The sequence below is a fragment of the Muscardinus avellanarius genome, assembly GCF_963383645.1.
Source record: "Muscardinus avellanarius genome assembly, chromosome: 14".
NCBI lineage: Eukaryota > Metazoa > Chordata > Mammalia > Rodentia > Gliridae > Muscardinus > Muscardinus avellanarius.
Window position 1 is genome coordinate 80,745,409 of NC_137800.1, and position 19,341 is coordinate 80,764,749.

General features: G+C 39.3%; 2 protein-coding genes across 2 annotated transcripts; one reads left to right on the forward strand and one right to left on the reverse strand.

Annotated features, from left to right (window-relative positions):
* Nucleotides 1–874: 874 nt before the first annotated feature.
* Nucleotides 875–11,316, forward strand: GMNN (geminin DNA replication inhibitor; the record flags this gene model as incomplete). The annotated part of the gene is made up of 6 exons (XM_080710292.1): nt 875–922; nt 5,948–6,025; nt 6,648–6,792; nt 8,123–8,205; nt 8,627–8,737; nt 11,152–11,316. The coding sequence occupies 6 exons, from the start codon at nt 875–877 to the stop codon at nt 11,314–11,316; spliced, it is 630 nt and encodes a 209-aa protein (XP_080566418.1).
* A 3,048-nt stretch (nt 11,317–14,364) lies between these two features.
* ARMH2 (armadillo like helical domain containing 2) lies at nt 14,365–19,069 on the reverse strand (the record flags this gene model as incomplete). The annotated part of the gene is made up of 2 exons (XM_080710294.1): nt 14,365–14,792; nt 18,904–19,069. The coding sequence occupies 2 exons, from the start codon at nt 19,067–19,069 to the stop codon at nt 14,365–14,367; spliced, it is 594 nt and encodes a 197-aa protein (XP_080566420.1).
* Nucleotides 19,070–19,341: the final 272 nt, after the last annotated feature.

Below are 19,341 nucleotides of genomic sequence, written 5' to 3' on the forward strand. Positions count from 1 at the left end.
GTCTTTTTTATTATTTATTTATATATTTATTTTGGCATTACTGGTGATGGAACCCAGGGGCATTGTACCTCTGAGCTATATACCCAGCCCTATTTTTTTAGTCTTTTTATTCCTAAACAGGGTCTCACTGATTTATGAAGGGCATGGCTAAAAAGCTGAGGCTGTCCATGAACCACGATCTGGTCCCCGCCTCCCAAATGTTGGGATTACAAGTATGCACTACCACACCTGGCTTTATTTTTTATTTTGAAACAGGGTCTCACTAAGTTGCAGAGGACCTCACTATGTAGCTGAGGCTGGCCGTGAATTGGCGATCCTCAAGTCTCAGCCTCCCAAATACTGGGATTACAAATGGGTGCCACTGTGCCCAGCTCAGCAGCATGATTTTTATGATTATACGTTTCTTCTTTTCTCTTCTTTTTCTTTTGTGGTACTGGGGATTGAATGCAGGGTGTATTCTATCTCTGAGCTATACCCCCAGCCCTATTTAATTAATTAATTAATTTACCTTTTTGTACTATGAATTGAGCCCTGGAGCATTCTACCCTTGAGCTACATCCCCAGCCTTTTTACTTTTATTTTCAAACAGAGTCTTGCTAAATTTCCTTGGCTGATCTTGAACCTGTGAGCCTCCCTCCGTCTTAGCCTCCCAAGTACTGGTATTACAGGCTTGTGCCACCACCCCTCGTTTATTTTTTATTTTGAAATAGGATCTTACTAAGTTGTGGAGAGCCTTGCTAAGTTGCTGGGGCTGGCTGCAAATCTCTAATCGACTGATTATTAGTATTCACAACAAAAATCTAGACTCTACCTTCAGGTGCAAACCATATTCTGTTTCTTATTACTAGTTTTCTTGTGCTTCGTCAGCTGTAGAATGAATCCCAGTATGAAGCAGAAGCAAGAAGTCCAAGAGAATGTAAAGGTATGTGATAGAATCACTTTAATGTAGTATAGAAAGTGATGGTTAAAAGTGTACTGTTTTTGCAGTTCTGGGGATAGAACCCAGGGCCTCACACATGCTAGAAAGTACTACCTCTGAGTTACATCCCTATTTATTTTGTAGTTTTTATTTTATTTATTTATTTATTTTGCATTACTGGGAATGGAACTCAGGGGCATTGTACCTCTGAGCTACACTCCCAGCTATATTTTTTTGTCTTTTTTTTTTTTTATTCTTTGAAACAGGATCTCACTGAGTTGCGAAGAACCTTGCTAAGTAGCTGAGGCTGTCCTTGAAATGCAGTCCTCCATTCTCCGCCTCCCAAATGCTGGGATTACAAGCATGTGCCACCATACCTGGCTCAGTTTTTATTTTTTATTTATTTATGTTTTTGGTGGTACTGGGGTTCCTGGAAGCCCTTCTACCTCTGGGCTACACTCCCAGACCTATTTTATACTTTTTTTTATTTGGAAACAGGGTCTCTTAAGCCAGCGCGGCCCTCCTGTCTCCGGGCCCTCCTGTCTCCACCCCCCCCCCCCAACCGCGGGGATTATAAGCGTGCGCCACCACGCCCGGCTCAGTTTGTATTTTTTTTTTTTTTTGGTGGTACTGGGCTTCCTGGAAGCCCTTCTACCTCCGGGCTACACTCCCAGACCTATTTTTACATTTTTATTTGGAAACAGGGTCTCCTAAAGCCAGCGCGCGCGGCTGGCTTCGAACCTGCGCGATCCTCCTGTCTCTGCCTCCCAAGCGCGGGGATTACAAGCGTGCGCCACCACGCCCGGCTGCACATTTTGTTTTTGAAATAGGATCTTGCTAAGCTGCACAGGCTGGCCTTGAACTTGCAGTTCTCCTGCCTCAGCCTCTTGAGTAGCTGGGATAATGGGTGTGTGTCACCATACCCTGCTCATAGGCATATTACTGTTACTATTATTATTATTACTATTAAAGAGAGCCTCACTGTGTTGCCATGCTGGCCCTGAACCCCTGTGCTTAAGCCATCCTCCTGCCTCAGCCTCTGGGTAACTGAACTAGAAGTATACAAAGTATTTTTGACATAATTTATTTAAATTTAAATTGACTATAATTTCTGTGAACTTTAATTACTGAACTTTTAGATGAAGGACATCTTAAGTATTTTATTCTTTTTGATCCTGTTGTGAATGGAATTGTTTTCTTAATTTTGTTGCCAGTTTGGTCATTGCTACAGTAGGGAAATAAAATTGAGTTTTGGATCTTGATCTGGTGTCTTGTAAAACTTGTTTATTAGTTTTAACAGTTTTAAAATAGATTTTGTAGGATTTTCTGTACACAAGATTATTACTGTTTTGCTTCTATATTTTATAAGGTTATTAAAAACCTTTGTAAATGACGTCACAATTAGTTTGACACAGAGATATACATTGTGTTATATTGAATGTGTGTGTGTGTGTGTGTGTGTGTGTGAGTGTGTGTGTGTGTGTGTGTGTGTGTGTGAGGATTGAACCCAGGGACATTCCTACTTCTGGGCTATATCTCCATCCCACACCTCCAGCCCTATTTTATTTTTATTTTGAAGCAGTGTCACTAGGTTGCTGAGAATCTCACTACTTGCTGAGGCTGGCTGAGAACCTGCAATCCTCCTGTCTCAGCCGCCCAAGTACTGGTATTACAGGCATCTGCCACCACACTCTGCTCTGTACGATATAGTCACTGGAAAACGTATTTATTATTAGGATTATAGGACAGTTTGTTTACTTTTGAGTTTATAATTTTGACCGGGTCCACTTTTATGATTTTTTTTCTTTTTCTTTTTTTTTTTTTTTTTTTTTTGGTAGTACTGGGGGTGGAACTCAGAGGCTTTCTACCTCCGGGCTATACTCCCAGACCTATTTTATATTTTATTTGGAAACAGGGTCTCACTAAGTAGCTGAGGCTGGCTTCGAACCTGTGCGATCCTCCTGTCTCAGCCTCCCAAGCACTGGGATTACAAGCGTGAGCCACCACACCCGGCCCACTTTTATGATCCTAAATGAATTCATAATTTAGCTAGATTCTATATATAGCTTAAACTATTTGAGGACCTGGAAATGGACCACATCTTTAGGGAAAGTATCAATTTGCAGATTTAAATTAAGAGTTAATGAAAGCCATTGATAAGTGAAAGCAACACATTTTGACAGGTTTTTGTTTGCTTTGATTTTTCTCAGAATTTTTATATTGTTTTACTTGGATAATACTTCACTTTGATAAGTTCTGAATTTGATTCCATTGACTTTCATTTAGGATGCATCTTTCCACTGCTTTGGCTGTAAATTTTTTTCTCTCTTCTATACTGGGAATTGAACCCAGGGGCATTCTGCCTCCAAGCTACAACCTCCAGCCCTATTTTTTATTTTTTATTTTTTTGAAACAGGGTTTCACTATGTTGTAGAGGACCTCCCTAAATAGCTGAGGCTGGCTGGGAACCTATAATCCTCCTGTCTCAGCCTTCTAAGTACTGGGATTACAAGTGTGCACCACCAAGATTTTAAAATATCTAAAAGTAGAGTGAATTGTATAATAATCTAAATTTACTTCCCCAACTTTAGCAGTTGTCATTATATAGCCATTCTGCTTTCATCTATATCCTCCTTTCCTCCACTGGATTATTTTGAACCAGATCATGGCCAAATAATTTACCTAGTTCTAGCAGATCCTTACATTTCAAAAGCAGTCTAATGTTTACTAGTTACAATAAAACTATCTCAGACAAAAACGGAATAGGTTTTGTTTGGTTCTGTTCTGCCTCCAAAAGTGGGAGCAGAACCAAAACTTGAGTGGATTAGGTAGCATCCTCACCTCAGTTTACTCCTCTATAAAAGGAGGGGTTAGTCCAGAGGTAGATTTGTAAGAGTGAGCTTTAACTCAGGGTTCATGGAGTTCATGCCATGTGTGTGCAAAATTCTGTGTGAGTATGGTCTTGTGTACATTTTGGGGGGAGAGAGTTCACAGAATATCAAATTGTTTCCTAAAAAGATTAAGACTCATAAAGAGCTAAAACAGGCCGGGCGTGGTGGCGCATGCTTGTAATCCCCACGCTTGGGAGGCTGAGGCAGGAGGATCGCACGGGTTCGAAGCCAGCCTCAGCTACTTAGTGAGGCTCTCAGCAACTTAGTGAGGCCCTGTTTCCAAATAAAATATAAAAAAGGTCTGGGAGTATAGCCCAGAGGTAGAAAGCCTCTGGTTTCCACCCCCAGTACCACCAAAAAAAAAAGCTAAAACTTTTGGGCTCTAACAGTCTTATTCCAATGCATAATTTGTATACAAAAAATAATAGTACCTCTTTTAGGCCAGATTTGATAAAGCATATATATAAATCTTCCAAAAGTTAAATCTTGGAAATGGTCGCGTTTTGTAGTTGGTTTCTTTGACTGTTATTAACATCAAACATTTTAATCTCTTATTAGTCCCAAAGTTATATTTTTTTTCTATTTGTGAGGAGATTTTTGACTAGTCTATAATCTGAACTATATCTGAAATGTTGGTGTAATATTTGTTCTCAGGGTAGCTGGCATTTGTCCTTCAGTTAAATAGTGAGATAATAATCAGGAGTAGACACTTTACCGTGGGAAAGGTGAACTTTGTCGTGTGAAGTACAGTGTGGAATCAGTCACTTTCTCACGCTGGTATGGTATCATGTTCTTGCTAACCTTGTTTGAGTATTCACCATTGTTTGCTATCCCATGGACGCAGTATAACTAATGATTTTTTGCAAAAATAGAGCTTTCAGATCAGGAAATATACAGGAAGGTATTTACATATTATAAGGAAGGTAATATTAAAAAACAATAGCTTGGGCATTTTTGAATATTTTAGTAAGCCTTAAGCAATGACATTTTACGTCTCTTAATGCAGGGGCTTGAAGCAAAACTGCTTCTCTAGTCGGGAAATGGTTCAGGGGATTTTTCTATTACACACGTTCTTTATTTTAATATACAGTATGTTCTTAAAAATTATATTCTTAAAGCTGGGCATGGTAGTACAAATTTATAATCTCAGTACTTGGGAGGATAAGACAAGAGGATCATAGGTTCAAGGACAGCCTCAGCTACTTAGTGAGGCCCTTGCAACTCAGTGAGACCCTAAAGAATAAAAAATAGGAGTGGGGGTGTAGCTTGGAGGTAGAATACCTCTAGGTTCTACTCCAGTACTGGGGAAAAAAAAAAAAAAAAGATCTGAGATATATCCTTTTTGATTAGAGAAAGAAGTATTTTGCAGTATGCAGTACAAATAACCTTTACCCCAACTTACCTCTTTGACGTGTTCATACCAAAGAAGTTGTTTTGTTTTATAAAAGTAGAGTATAGTAATGTAAGTTTCTAGTTTTTGTATAGATCTTTTTAAAGAAATAGTAGAGATATTCTTAAACTAGAATTTTATCATCTATAGTTTGAATTATTAATCAGAGCTTAAAATTTTGTTATGTTTATATAAACTAGTTATAATTGGTTGACAGGATGATTATAGCTAGATTATATATTGAAACAAGGAAAAAGTTACTTGTTTGTACTTAGTTTGGGTAATATGACCCATTCTTGGGAATTTCTTCAAACTGTATTATAATCTTAGAAAATAAGTTTGTCCCTTTTTTTTCAGTACTGGGGGTGGAACCCAGGGGCATTCTGTCTCTGAGTGACACTCCCAGCCCTAATTTTTTTTATACTTTATTTTTGAAACAAGGTCTCACTGAGTTGTGAAGGACCTCACTCGGGAATTGAAGCTATCCACAAACCATGATCCTCTGGTCTCCGCCTCCCTAACGCTGGGATTACAAGCGTGCGCTACTATGCTCAGCCTAAGTTTGCTATTTGAATAAACTAGTGTCGTGTTTGTATGTAGTATTGTTAAATTATATAGCAGTCCAGATATTTTTTTCTTAGTGATTTTTTTTTCCCCAGATTGTATTAGGACTAACTACAGACACTCAGAAATTAGATAAGTATATAGCACCTCAGTAATCAAATAATGGATTATCTTGACTTTTAGAATAGTCCTGTTCCAAGAAGAACTCTGAAAATGATTCAGCCTTCTGCAGCTGGATCTCTCGTTGGAAGAGAAAATGAGGTATGTATTTTAGGGCTCAAAGGGGACAGAGATATCCAACTTACACATTAAAAATATTTCCAAAATTTTGGTCCAAAACACCTAAATTGTTGAAATTTGGAGATAATCTAAGAATAATGGTTACATATTATCCAAAATAGTGTTTTTTAATAATTCAACTTGGAAAGTTTAAAATCATTGTGAATATCTATAGTAGAATTGGAATGATATAATAAGTTATGGATTAATTATCTTATAATAGTAATGTTTGATGGTTTGAGAATGAAATGTTAGACTTATTTACTGTGATGAAATCATGAATAAATGTGTTTAGGAAGCACAATTAAAAGTAAAGAAAACAAATAATAAGACGATTTACAAATAATTATAATTGAACTTTAATTATCAGAGTCTGAGTCATACTTTTTTCCTTGAATAGTTTTCTTTTTCAGCTCTGTGAAGCTTGTCCCATATTTCTTTTGGCTCTGACATGTGGCTCCATTAATGAATTACATAATTTTTTAAAATATCCATAGATGTAAAAAAGATAAAGATATATGAATTCTCTTTTTAGAATATAAATGACAGAACCACCAAGCTTTCCTGTTCATTAAATCAAAGTAAAGAAATATTTCCATTTTAGTTGCCTAAAGGCTTATCCAAAAGGAAACTTTGGAATGACCAGTTAACAACTAAGACTTCCAGCTCTGGAGTTAATGTCCCAGAACCTAGTGAAAATAAAAATCTTGGAGGAGTCACCCAAGAAGCATTTGATCTTATGATTAAAGGTATGAAAAATGCATGGCTTTGTCTTAAGATTTTAAATTATGATGTAAGGTAAATATTATTTGTTAATATTGTTAATAGATTTTGTCAACAGCCTCTTGAGCCACGGATACTATTAGATACTTGTACGTTTGTGGTAATTTAAATCTCTTAAGATTGTAAATGTACAAATATGTAAATTTGAACAGAGGTGACCATTTGGAAAGATCCAAATGTGGATGAAATGTAATGAAAATGTTAGTGATTAATGATTTCTTTTATAGGAGGTTGCTTTAGGTTTTATAAAGTATGGATAGGCTTTTCAGAAGAAAAATAGAGAATAAATTTAAAGAAAGGAATGTGAGTATTCTAGGAGAACAGTAATGGAGTCAGTATGAGAAGGGCAGGGAAAACAGTATGTAAGGAGAATAAGAAATATTTCTGTAATAATTAGTAATGTTTAATAAAATAATAATGGACATCAAAGAGGAAGCTGATCATGTTCTTTTTAATAGGGAATCTCACTATGTTGCCTATGCTGGTCTCAGATTCCTGAGTCAAGACATCCTTTTGCCTCAGCCTCGTGAATGCTAGGATTACAGGCAGGTGCCACTGTGCTCAGTGCTGATCATGCTATATACACATTACTGGAGATTTTTACTTCTCTATCAATCATGGGTGATTGGATGTTATAACTGATGAGAAATTGAGGCTTAGAGAAGTTAATTGACTTGCTCAATATTACAGTGATGTTTGGGCTCATTCTTATTATTTTTTTTTTCCCCCAGCACTGGGGATAGAACCCAGGGGCATTCGACCTCTGAGCTACACCCCCTATTTAATAATTAATTTATTTTTTATTTTGAAACAGGGTCTCACTGAGTTGCACAGGGCCTCACCAAGTAGCTGAGGCTGTCCACAAATCGCAATCCTCCAGTCTCAGTCGTGGACAGCCTCAGCTACTTAGTGAGTTAACTGTAAGCTGGCCGTGAAGCTGTGATCTTCGTGTCTCAGTCTTCCAATTACTGTGTTGTATACATGTTCCTGTTTAAAGCAGGATTTTTTTTTTTTTTTTTTTTTTTTTTTTTTTGCGGGTCTGGGGATGCAACCCAGGGGTATTGACCTCTGAGCTACACCCCCTGCCCTATTTTTTATTCTTTTTATTTTGAAACAGGGTCTCACTGAGTTGCGGAGGGCCTTACTAAGTAGCTGAGGCTGTCCGCGAACCGCGATCCTCTGGTTTCAGCCTCCTAAATGCTGGGATTACAAGCATGAGGCAGGAACATTTTAATAGAAAAAAAAAATTGGGTTTTTAATGTTTTTTAAAAAATTGACGTCAAACATTTATTTCAGAAAACCCATCCTCTCAATATTGGAAAGAAGTGGCAGAAAAGCGGAGGAAAGCTCTCTATGAAGCACTTAAGGAAAACGAGAAAGTATGTATTGAGTATAATTTGTACCATGTTGGCCTAAGAAAAATTGGATTAGAAAAGCAACTCTTGTTACTAAAAGTATACAGAATGAATCCTGTTGAGAACCATCTTTTTTTTTTGGTTGGAAGGGCATCTGGGATTGAACCCCCAGGAGCATTCTACCTCTGAACTACATATTACATATTTTGAAATAAGATCTCACTAAGTTGCTGATGATCTCACTATACGTTGCTGAGACTAGCCTGGAGCCTGCCATCCTCCTGGGCAAGTGTGTACTTATAATCCCAAGTACTGGGATTCTAGGTGTGCACCACCAAGCCCAGCTTATTGAGAGCCATTTTTATGTTATATGTCTGTCAGTTACTACTTGGAGGCATATAATTTGTTTCTAACATATCAAATTTACGGAATTTTACTTATGTAGCTTCATAACGAAATTGAACAAAAGGACAATGAAATCGCCCGCCTGAAAAAGGAGAATAAAGAATTGGCAGAAGTAGCAGAACATGTACAGTATATGGCGGAGGTGATAGAGGTAGGTAATTTTAATACTCACCTGGTTCAAAGTCATCTTTTTCTGTAGAGAAGGAAATAATGTGTCATTAACAGTTGGGCCTCTGGGATTAGATTTTCTGGATCTGAGTCTTATGTCCCTGCCTGGCACCTTAAATTTCTTGATTAGAGCAGGTTGTTTATTCTGTCAAGACTTTATTTTCCTCAACTGTGTTTTCATCTTCTGAAGAAGATGGAAAATTGTTATATTGTATAGTTGACACATTTTAAGATAGTTTTTACTTTAATTTTATACCATCATTAACTGCAATTTACACAACAGTTGGTACAGATAAGTAAGTTTGGTATTACCTGACTTTTTAAAATTTGGAAGAAGCTAATATGTTTGTAAGGATTAGCCTCACAAGGCTTGGCTTAAAATAATTTTTTAGGACTTACTCATATTTGTAAAGAAAAATTTATCTTGCTGATGGGATGAAAGTTTCAGGTTAAAATTATTTATGTACGGGTGTATTCATTTCGAGTCACCCTACATGCCAGTCTGGTATGGAGCTGTATTTATATTTTCTATATTTCTATCTTTCTAATAAACTTCTTTAAATCTTCAAAAAAAAATTATGTACTGAATTTCAGCCTTACATTTTGTTTCATTTTATGTATTATATATGTATTTATTTGCATGTGGTACTGAGGATTGAACCTAGGGGCATTCTGCCTTTGAGCTACACCCCCAGCCCTATATATATATATTTTTTTTTTTATTTTTTTTTTTATTTTTTTTTTTGGTGGGGGTGGAACCCAGAGGCTTTCTACCTCCGGGCTATACTCCCAGACCTTTTTTATATTTTATTTGGAAACAGAGTCTCACTAAGTTGCTGAGAGCCTCACTAAGTAGCTGAGGCTGGCTTCGAACCCGTGCAATCCTCCTGTCTCTGCCTCCCAAGTGCAGGGATTACAAGCGTGCGCCACCACGCCTGGCGTTTTTTTTTTTTTTTACTTTTTGAAATAGGGTCTCACTAGCTGGGCCTGGTGGTACAGGCCTGTAATCCCAGTCCTTGGAAGGCTGAGACAGGAGGATTGTAGGTTTGAAGACAGCCTAAGCAAGTAGTAAGACTCTCATCAACCTAGTGAGACCCTGTTTCCAAATAAAAAATAAAATTGGGCTAGGTTATAGCTTGAAGGTAGAATGTCTCCTAGTTCAATACCCTAGTACCACACACACCAAAAAAAAAAAAAAAAAAAAAAAAAAAAAGAAAGAAAGAAAAAAGAAATAGGGTCTCACTAAGTTGTGAAAGGCCTTACTGAATTGCTGAGGCGGGCCTTGAACCTGTGATCCTTGAGCCTCCCAAGTACTAGGATTACAAGTGTGCGCTGTCATACCCATCTGATGCCTTACATTTTAGAGCCATGCTAGAATTAATGTTAAAAGTTTTCATTTTAGGTACTATCTCTCTTAACTGCCTTAAAACTTATTCTGCTGCTGATTGGAAATCTAGAACATTCAGTTCTTCACTTCAGCTTGCTAGAGAAGTACAATTTTGTGTTTTTTTTTTTTTTTTTTAATTGGCAAATGTGTCAGGTGTGTCAATGTATGCTGTAATCCCAATACTTGGGAGGCTGAAACAGGAAGATTGTTGGTTTGAGGATGGTGTTAGCGTATAGACTCTCAGCAGTCTAGTGAGACCCTTTTTCAAAATAAAAAGTAGGCTGGGCGTGGTGACGCAAGCTTGTAATCCCAGCATTTGAGAGGCAGAGACCGGAGGATCGTAGTTTGCGGACAGCCTCCGCTACTCAGCGAGGCCCTTTGCAACTCGGTGAGACCCTGTTTCATACAATAAAAAGACTAAAAAATAGGGCTAAGGGTGTAGCTCGGAGGTACAGTGCCCCTGGGTTCCATCCCCAGTACCACACACACACAAAAAAAAAGGTAAAAAGGGGCAAGGGGTGTAGCTTGTAGGTAGAAAACAGAGAGAACTGGCAAATGATTAAACACTGTGCTGAAATTGCTCTAGTTTGGTAGAGACTTTGCTACAACAGTACTTGTGTAAGTACTAAGTGTCAAGGGGCAAGATGAAAAGAATCTCTTACAACATTGAGGGTCAGCTGTATCAGCGTGCTGATAATGGACTTGGTTAAAGTTTCTGTAATAAGTTATGTATATGTACTTTTATTGGTGCTTTATTTATATTCATATATATTCATATCTATGTACGTGATTCGTGTGTGTGTGTGTGTGCTTCTATTGGTGCTCAGTAATTATACACCATAGTGAGATCCAAAGTAATACCTTCTTACATGCACGTATCATTTCGTTGGATTTCCACCTTTCCTCCATTCTCCCTACCTATACCTATACCTATACCTATATATTAGTGAGATTGGTAGTGATACCTTCATATATCAACATAACATTATTTGAACTCTTCTATTCCACAGAGACTGAGTAATGCATCCCCGGATAACTCTGAATCACCAAATAGTCAGGAATCTGATTCTGAAGAGGAAACTGGTGAGGATTCTGAAGTGGAAGACACAGAAACTTCCAGCACATGTGCTGAAGAAACTGTATCTTCCTCTACAGATGCAAAGCCATGTGAATGAAAGGCATTAGTATTTGACTGTTGAGAAATAAACACTGCCAAAGTTTACCTCCACTATAGTTCCTTGTAGCAGAGTAAATTACTATATAATTCAAATGCTAGAATCAAACTTGTTTGAGTCTTGGGACCCTATTATTATATTAAAATACAAATACTGTGTATTTTTAATCTATAATGTTTTATGCAAATAGCATTTTTGTTTTCAGTTGTCAGACATGACTTGCATATATGTATAATAAATAAACTTCAGTTTCTTGTTAAACATTGTATATCTTGGAAGAATGAAATACAAGGAGTGTTAATGGAAAATGTGTCTATTTCTATGTTGTTAATATCTTTTCCTTTGTTTTGTTTTTGAGATGTAACCCAGGGCTTTGCACATGCTAGGCAGGTGCTCTACTACTGAGCTACATCCACTGCAAAGACAGGCAGCAACTTTTTTCCTTTTACACTAGCTTTTACTTTGCTTTTGTGGTACTGGAGATTGAACCCAGGGCAGTTCTACAACTGAGCTATAAGCTCAGCCCTATCATGGTTTTTAGTTACTGCATTTTGGCCTTGAACCTGTGATTTTCTTGTCTCCACTTCCCAAATCCTGGAATTACAGGTGCATGTATCATACCCTTCTTCACCCTTTTTATATTTTTAATTGGTTGTGTATGTAGTTTTCGATATTTCATGTTTTCTTCCTGGAGTAGACAGCTCCAGTAGCTGTAACATACCTGGACTCAGTGGAGCAGAGTGACTTACCTCATTGGTGACTTTGGGAAATCATGTGTTTGGCTCAGCCCTTCCTTTCCTCTGGGGATGGAGGGCTCACACAGCGTTGGTGTTTTCTGTTGCTCCCTTTGATTGTGACACAGACTGAAGTCAAATTATCAGCCAAGTCAAGAGAAAGACCCCATTGGGCATGCCAGTTCTCAAAAAATTTACCTCCCATTCTCAGGAAAGTACTAGGAAATTTTCAAATTCGAGTGTGAGAAAAAGCCATGAAAAGACAAGAGTATACAGGAAACAAGTTCCAACATGAGAGGGGAATGGGGATTCTTTGATGTGGAAGGGAACCCTTAAATTTTCTTTTGTGTGTGTGGTACTGGGGATTGAACCGAGGGGTGTTTTACCTCTGAGCTACACCCGCAGTCCTATTTTTTATTCTTTATTTTGAAACAGAGTCTCACTAAGTTGCAGAGGGCTGCACTAAGTTGCTGAGGTTGGCTTCGAACCTATGATCCCCCTGTCACTGCCTCCTAAATGCTGGGAGTGCACCACCACACTGGAGAATATATATATATATATATATATATATATATATATATATATATATATATATATATATATATATCCTGAGCTACATCTCCAGCCTTTTTTTTTTTTTTTTTTTTGTGGGTCTGGGGGTGGAACCCAGGGGCAATCGACCTCTGAGATACACCCCCTGCCCTATTTTTTATTCTTTATTTTGAAATCAGATCTCACTGAGTTGTAGAGGGCCTCACTAAGTAGCTGAGGCTGTCCGCGAACTGCGATCCTCGGGTCTCAGTCTCCTGAATGCTGGGATTACAAGCGTGCGCCACCAAGCCTGGCTATCCAGCCTTCTATTTATTGATTGATTGATTGATTGATTGATTGTGGTACTGGGGTTGGAACCCAGGGGCTTTTCTACCTCCAGGCTATACTCCCAGGTTATACTCCCAGACATATTTTTTATTTTTATATCGAAACAGGGTCTCACTAAGTTGCTGAGAGCCTCACTAAGTAGCTGCGGCTGGCTTCGAACCCGTGCGACCCTCCTGTCTCAGCCTCCCAAGCGCGGGGATTACAAGTGTGCGCCATCACACCTGGCCTCTTTTTAATTTTGAAACTGGGTCTTCCTAAGTTTCTGAGGATGGTCTTGAATCTGTGGTTCCTGTCACAGCCTCTAAGTACTGGAATTTAAGCTTGCACCACCATGCCAGGCTTCAGCATAGGTTTTTTTTGATTTTCCCCAATTAATGAAGAAATTTCTCTTAATAAGCTTCAAATTAAGAGATATAGAATAGAGAATTTTGAGATTTAATGGCAAACATTGGAGATAATAGTTCAGTCTTTGTATAAGAGATGGAAAAAAATAGTATTCCAGCTCTTCAATTTTATATCTATGCACACTGCCCATTATATCTAGCTGCTTATTTAGCAACTTCCTAATGGGAGAGGATATACTTATGAACAACCCAAAGGGCCCTATCTACAAAGTCATTTATTTGTTTTTGCAGTACTGGGGGCTGAAGTTGGGGGCTGTAGCACTAAGCTACATTCCCACCCCTTTTTATTTTATTTATTTATTGTTTTAAATTTTTTTTTGTTGGTACTGGGGTTCCTGGAAGCCCTTCTACCTCCAGGCTACACTCCCAAACCTATTACATTTTTTTTTGGAAACAGGGTCTCCTAAGCCAGCGCGCGCGGATGGCTTCGAACCTGCGCGATCCTCCTGTTTCTGCCTCCCAAGTGCGGGGATTACAAGCGTACGCCACCACGCCCGGCTTATTTTTTATTTTGAGACAGTTCACTGAGTTGCTCTGGGGTAGTCTCAAATTCAAGATATCGTGCCTCAACCGCCCAAATCACTGCAATTACAGGTGTGGGCTACCATGCCTGACTTACAAGGTCTTTTTTTTTTTTTTTTTTTTGATACTTGGGATGGAACCCAGGGGCATTCTTCCTCTGAGCTACACTCCCAGCCCTATTGTATGACTTTATTTTGAAACAGGGTCTCACTAAGTCAAGGAGGGCCTCCCTAAGTTGCTGAGGCTGGCCAGAAACCTGTGGTGGTCCTTTCTCAGCCTCCCAAGTACTGAGATTACAAGTGTGCACCACCATGCTCAGCTACACAGTCATTTTTAACAGCACTGGTTTTTGGAGATTTTGTTATTGGCAGTTACCTAACTGTAGGAAAACTTTGAATTCTTCAACTACAAAAGATAACACTACAAAATAATCCCATCAATTTTTATTCACATTCCCAGGATAATACAGTGGCACAGATAGCTGCATGGTGTAACTGGATAAAGAGAAATTAATTCCTGTGAAAACCAATTAGGAAGTACAGCACCTCTGCAAAATTCTCAGGCCATCCAGACCAGTTCTCTACAGCCAACATTTGCAAAGTACATTTTAGACTAGTGTACTCTGTAAGCTCTTTGATTAAAGGTAGGTTATTGCATATCATGACAGAGAGAAGATAACAGGTCCAAAATTTAACAAGGAGCTTGCTGTTTGTTTCATTTTTGGAATAAGACTCATGAGGCCTTTCAAAAATACTAATGAGGATCGGAATAAATTGCAGGAAGTGGGCTTTTCTCTGGCTGGTAGGGTTTAAGTAGCACCAACTTGCTACACTCTGGAGCATCAGGATCTTTGTTTTTGGTTTCATTTCTCGATTTTCCAACAAAAAAGCCACATCTCTCATGTACTCTTCTGCATACTTCCCAGCAGTAGGTCCTCCTGTAAAATAAGCATTTGCATTTTCAGAAGTATTTATCTAGTAGGTAGTTACATAGGCAGTCATGTTTTGTTGTTACTTGTTTCGGGTGCTGGAGATGGAACCCAGCACCTTGCTGTGCCTCCAGCTCCTGTGTTAGTAGTATTCTTATTGCTGTAAAAGTGACACTGGCTACTTTGAATTTTTCTTTCTTTCCCCAAACTTCTATGTGCTGTGAAGATGAGGATGTATTGATATGCCAGGAGTAACTAAAAGCATAAGAAGGTCACTGCCCACCTAAGGCCCCTCCCTGCTCCTTTTTTTTTTTTTTTTTTTTTTTTGCAGGTCTGGGGATGGAACCCAGGGGCATTCAACCTCCGAGCTACACTCCCTGCCCTATTTTTTATTCTTTATTTTGGAACCGGGCCTTACTGAGTTGCAAAGAGCCTCACTAAGTAGCTGAGGCTGTCCGCAAACCACGATCCTCCGGTCTCAGCCTCCCAAATGCTGGGATTACAAGCGTGCGCCACCATGCCTGGTGTGCTTCTTTATTTTATTTTATTTTACTTTATTTTTGCGGGTCTGGGGATAGAACCCAGGGGCATTTGACCTCCGAGCTACACTCCCTGCACAGTTTTTTATTCTTTATTTTAAAACAGAGTCTCACTGAGTTGCAAAGGGCCTAAGTAGCTGAGGCTGCCTGCGAACCACGATCCTCTGGTCTCAGCCTCCTGAATGCTGGAATTACAAGTGTGAGCCACCACGCCTGACTTCCCCCTGCTTCTAAGAATTAAATCAAGCACAGAGAACTGAGTATTTCAAGGTAAATAAACCTGGCTGTGTTTTCTTAGCAAATTTCACTCATGGTCTTTGTTTCAGTACTAGGAAAAAACCATATGGATATCAGTGTATCAACAAAGAGCAAATCGAAGGACAGAGCTGCAAAGCCAGGAGCTGACTGGCAGGAGAAAGGTTTTCATGAGCTGTTCGCTGCTATCCTGCCCTTAGACATTTCTTGCCACAAACTCTTTTGTATCTGAGACCAACATGTCTTTTCAAGAGTTTTCAAGAATCTGGTTCTAGATTCTACTTTCATCTTACACCTGAGTCCCACATCATCCTAGGTCAAATCTCAAAATCCAACAAGGAACTACCAAGAAGGTACTGGACAAAGAGTACTCTGAGGATGAGGAGTAGCTGATGCAGAGTCTAGCACAGGAGTTGAGAACTTTCTTGTACTTTTATTTGCACTATACGTATGTCCCCTGATGTTAAGAATATTCTATTCAATGTTAATGTTCCAGCTAAAGGTGGGCATAAGTCCTTTCCCTTGCTTCCCACCAGTACAGCTAAGACTAAATCACACCAAACTAAGAAGCTAAATATGCTGTCTAGGGAACCAAGACCATGTGGTGGCACCACTTACCCTTTTACATGGGAGTGTCTCTAGAATGGCCTACTCTTTGCAGGGCGTGGTGGCGCACGCTTGTAATCCCCGCGCTTGGGAGGATGAGACAGGAGGGTCGCATGGGTTCGAAGCCAGCCTCAGCTACTTAGTGAGGCTCTCAGCAACTTAGTGAGACCCTGTTTCCAAAGAGAGTATAAAAAAGATCTGGGAGTATAGCCTGAAGATAGAAAGCCTCTGGGTTCCACCCCCATTACCCCCCCCACACACACAAATAAATAAAAGAAAATTGCCTTCTTTTCTCTAGCTCTGCAAGTAGCTCTCACCATCTAGCACCAAGGATTCCTTTTACCGTTTTCTCTCATGGGCACCTTTTTTTTTTTAAGTTTTAGCCTACCAAACTACATCTAAGTTAGTCATCTTCCCCACTTTAAAAAAAAAAATCGTTATGACACTTGTAGTTGCCAGCCAGAACTTCTTACTAGAAGTTGTGATACTAAGGACTGTATAAAGTTTCACTATATAGTGTAGAATTTATTAAGGAAAAAATGTGTAGTGAGATGGATTTGACAGAGCAGTGTGTGTTCAAGTTGTTTTTCAACTTTATTTTCTAACCAAGTACATATTAACTTGCCTCTCACTGATGCACCTGTTGGCTTCTCCAAGATTTTTTTTTTTTTTTTTTTTTTGGTGGTACTGGGGTTCCTGGAAGCCCTTCTACCTCGGGGCTGCACTCCCAGACCTATTTTATATTTTTATTTGGAAACAGGGTCTCTTAATGGCTTCGAACCTGTGTGACCCTCCTGTCTCCGCGTCCCAAGCGCGGGGATTACAAGCATGCGCTACCACGCCTGGCTCCAATAGATTTTTAAGGGTATTAAATTCTTGTTTTTCAAAAACATTTTCTACATAGTGTGTTTTTACAAGATATAAAAGTAAAATGTCAGGTACTCTTATTCTACATTAGAACTAGATTACTAGGTTGGAATTTTATCAACTCGGTATAGACGGTTTTTTCTATGTTAATGAAAAAAATTTTTTTTTGTGGTACTGGGGGGTGGAACCAAGGGGCATTCTACCTTTGAGCCACTCTCCTATCCCTATTTTTATTCTTTATTTTGAAACAGGATCTCACTAAGTAGCTGAGGCTGGCTGTAAACCTGTAATCCTTCTGTTTCAGCTTCCCAAATACTGGGATTATAAGTGTGTGCCATGATACCTGGCTTGAAACTTTTAATTTTTATTTAATATTTTGAGATAGGGTCTTGTTATGTTGTCTAGTTGGGCCTTGAACTCTGGGCTTAAGTACTCTTCCTTCTTCAGCCTCCCAAGTAGTTAGTATTACAGGTGTGTGTCATTGCATCTGGCAGTTAATAAAAAATTTTAATAGGCAATTTCAGTATATTTAATTTTAATTAATAAAATGGGAAACATCTAGTAACTTATTCGGTAGGTGCATTCTGTGTGTGTGTGTGTTACTGGGGATAAAACCCAAGGGCTTTCTACCTTCAGGCTATACTCCCAGACCTATTTTACATTTTATCTGAAAACAGGGTCACACTAAGTGCTGGGGGCCTTACTAAGTAGCTGAGGCTGGCTTTGAACCTGTGCGATCCTCCTGTTTTGGCCTCCCGAGTACTGAGATTACAAGCATGCGCCACCATGCCTGGCTTTGGTAGGTGCATTCTTTTTTTTTTTTTTTTTTTTTCCGGTGGTACTGGGGATGGAACCCTTCTACATCCGGGCTATACTCCCAGACCTATTTTTATATTTTTATTTTTGGAAACAGGGTCTCTTAAGCCAGCAAGGCTGGCTTCGAACCTGTGTGATCCTCCTGTCTCTGCCTCCCAAGTGCGGGGATTACAAGCATGAGCTACCATGCCTGGCTGGTAGGTGCATTCCTTTAAAGCATGAGATCCTTGAAGAGAAAGTAATTAGTTATGACTATATAGTGGTAGATAGAACAAAAACTAGTAATTTAAGCAAAGGAAATGTTAACATTTATTTATTTATTTTTTAGTACTGGGAATTGAACCCTAAGATATTCTGCCTCCAAGCTGTACCCTTAGCCCTTTGTGTGTGTGTGTGTGTGTGTGTGTGTGTGTGGTACTGGGGGTGGAACCTAGAGGCTTGCTACCTCTGGGCTATACTCCCAGACCTTTTTTATATTTTATTTTGGAAACAGGGTCTCACTGAGTTGCTGAGAGCCTCACTAAGTAGCTGAGGCTGGCTTTGAACCTGTGCGATCCTCCTGTCTCAGCCTCCCAAGCGCGGGGATTACAAGCATGCGCCACCATGCCTGGCACCCTTAGTTCTTTTTATTCTGCTGAAACAAGGTCTTGCTAAGTTGTTGAGGCTGGCCTTAAACCTGTGATCCTTCCTAAGTCCTGGGATTACAGGTATGTGTCACCACACCCAGTTTATTATTGGGATTTTAAGACTAGAGCTAGCTGAGTGTGATAGTGCATACCTGTAATCTCAGTACTTGAGAGGCTCAGACAGGAGGATCATAGGTTTGAGACCAGCCTCAGCAACTTAGACCCTATTTCAACGTTAAAAATACAGGAGGGCTGAGTGTATAGCCTAGAGGTAGAATACCCCTGAGTTCAATCTCTAGTACCAGAAGGAGGAGGAGGAAGAGGAAAAGAAGGAAGGAAGGATGAAAGGAAGGAGAAGAAAGACTAGAGCTGAAGAAAACTATCAACTTAAATGAAACACATAAGTCATACCTGTGAAGGCCAGGAGTCCAATTTTCTGGGCAGCCTGAGCTCTTTCTTCCATGGTTAAAGATTTGTTTCTTAAAATATGGCCAAGCATTGTGATTTTTTCTTTGTGAAAAATACTCTTAGATGAAGAGACGACCTCTTCCTCCTCCTTAACAAAATATCTGTTCATAATGTCATTCCAGAATTTTTGGAGGCGCTGATATAGCTTCACAAAATACTGGCCCAGCTGGGCCCAAAGTTGCTTTCCAAAACACCGCCACTTAGTTATTCTGCAAAAAGAGCTAAGGTGCTTCAAGCACCCCCTGGCAGAGACACCAGTCATTGATCTAGCTGAAACTCCAAAGCGTGTCCCTTGGCAACACTGTAAAATGGAATATTCAGCTGGGAGAAAGCAGTATATACCTACATTCCTCTGCCTGGCACTGAGGGCCTTCTACAATT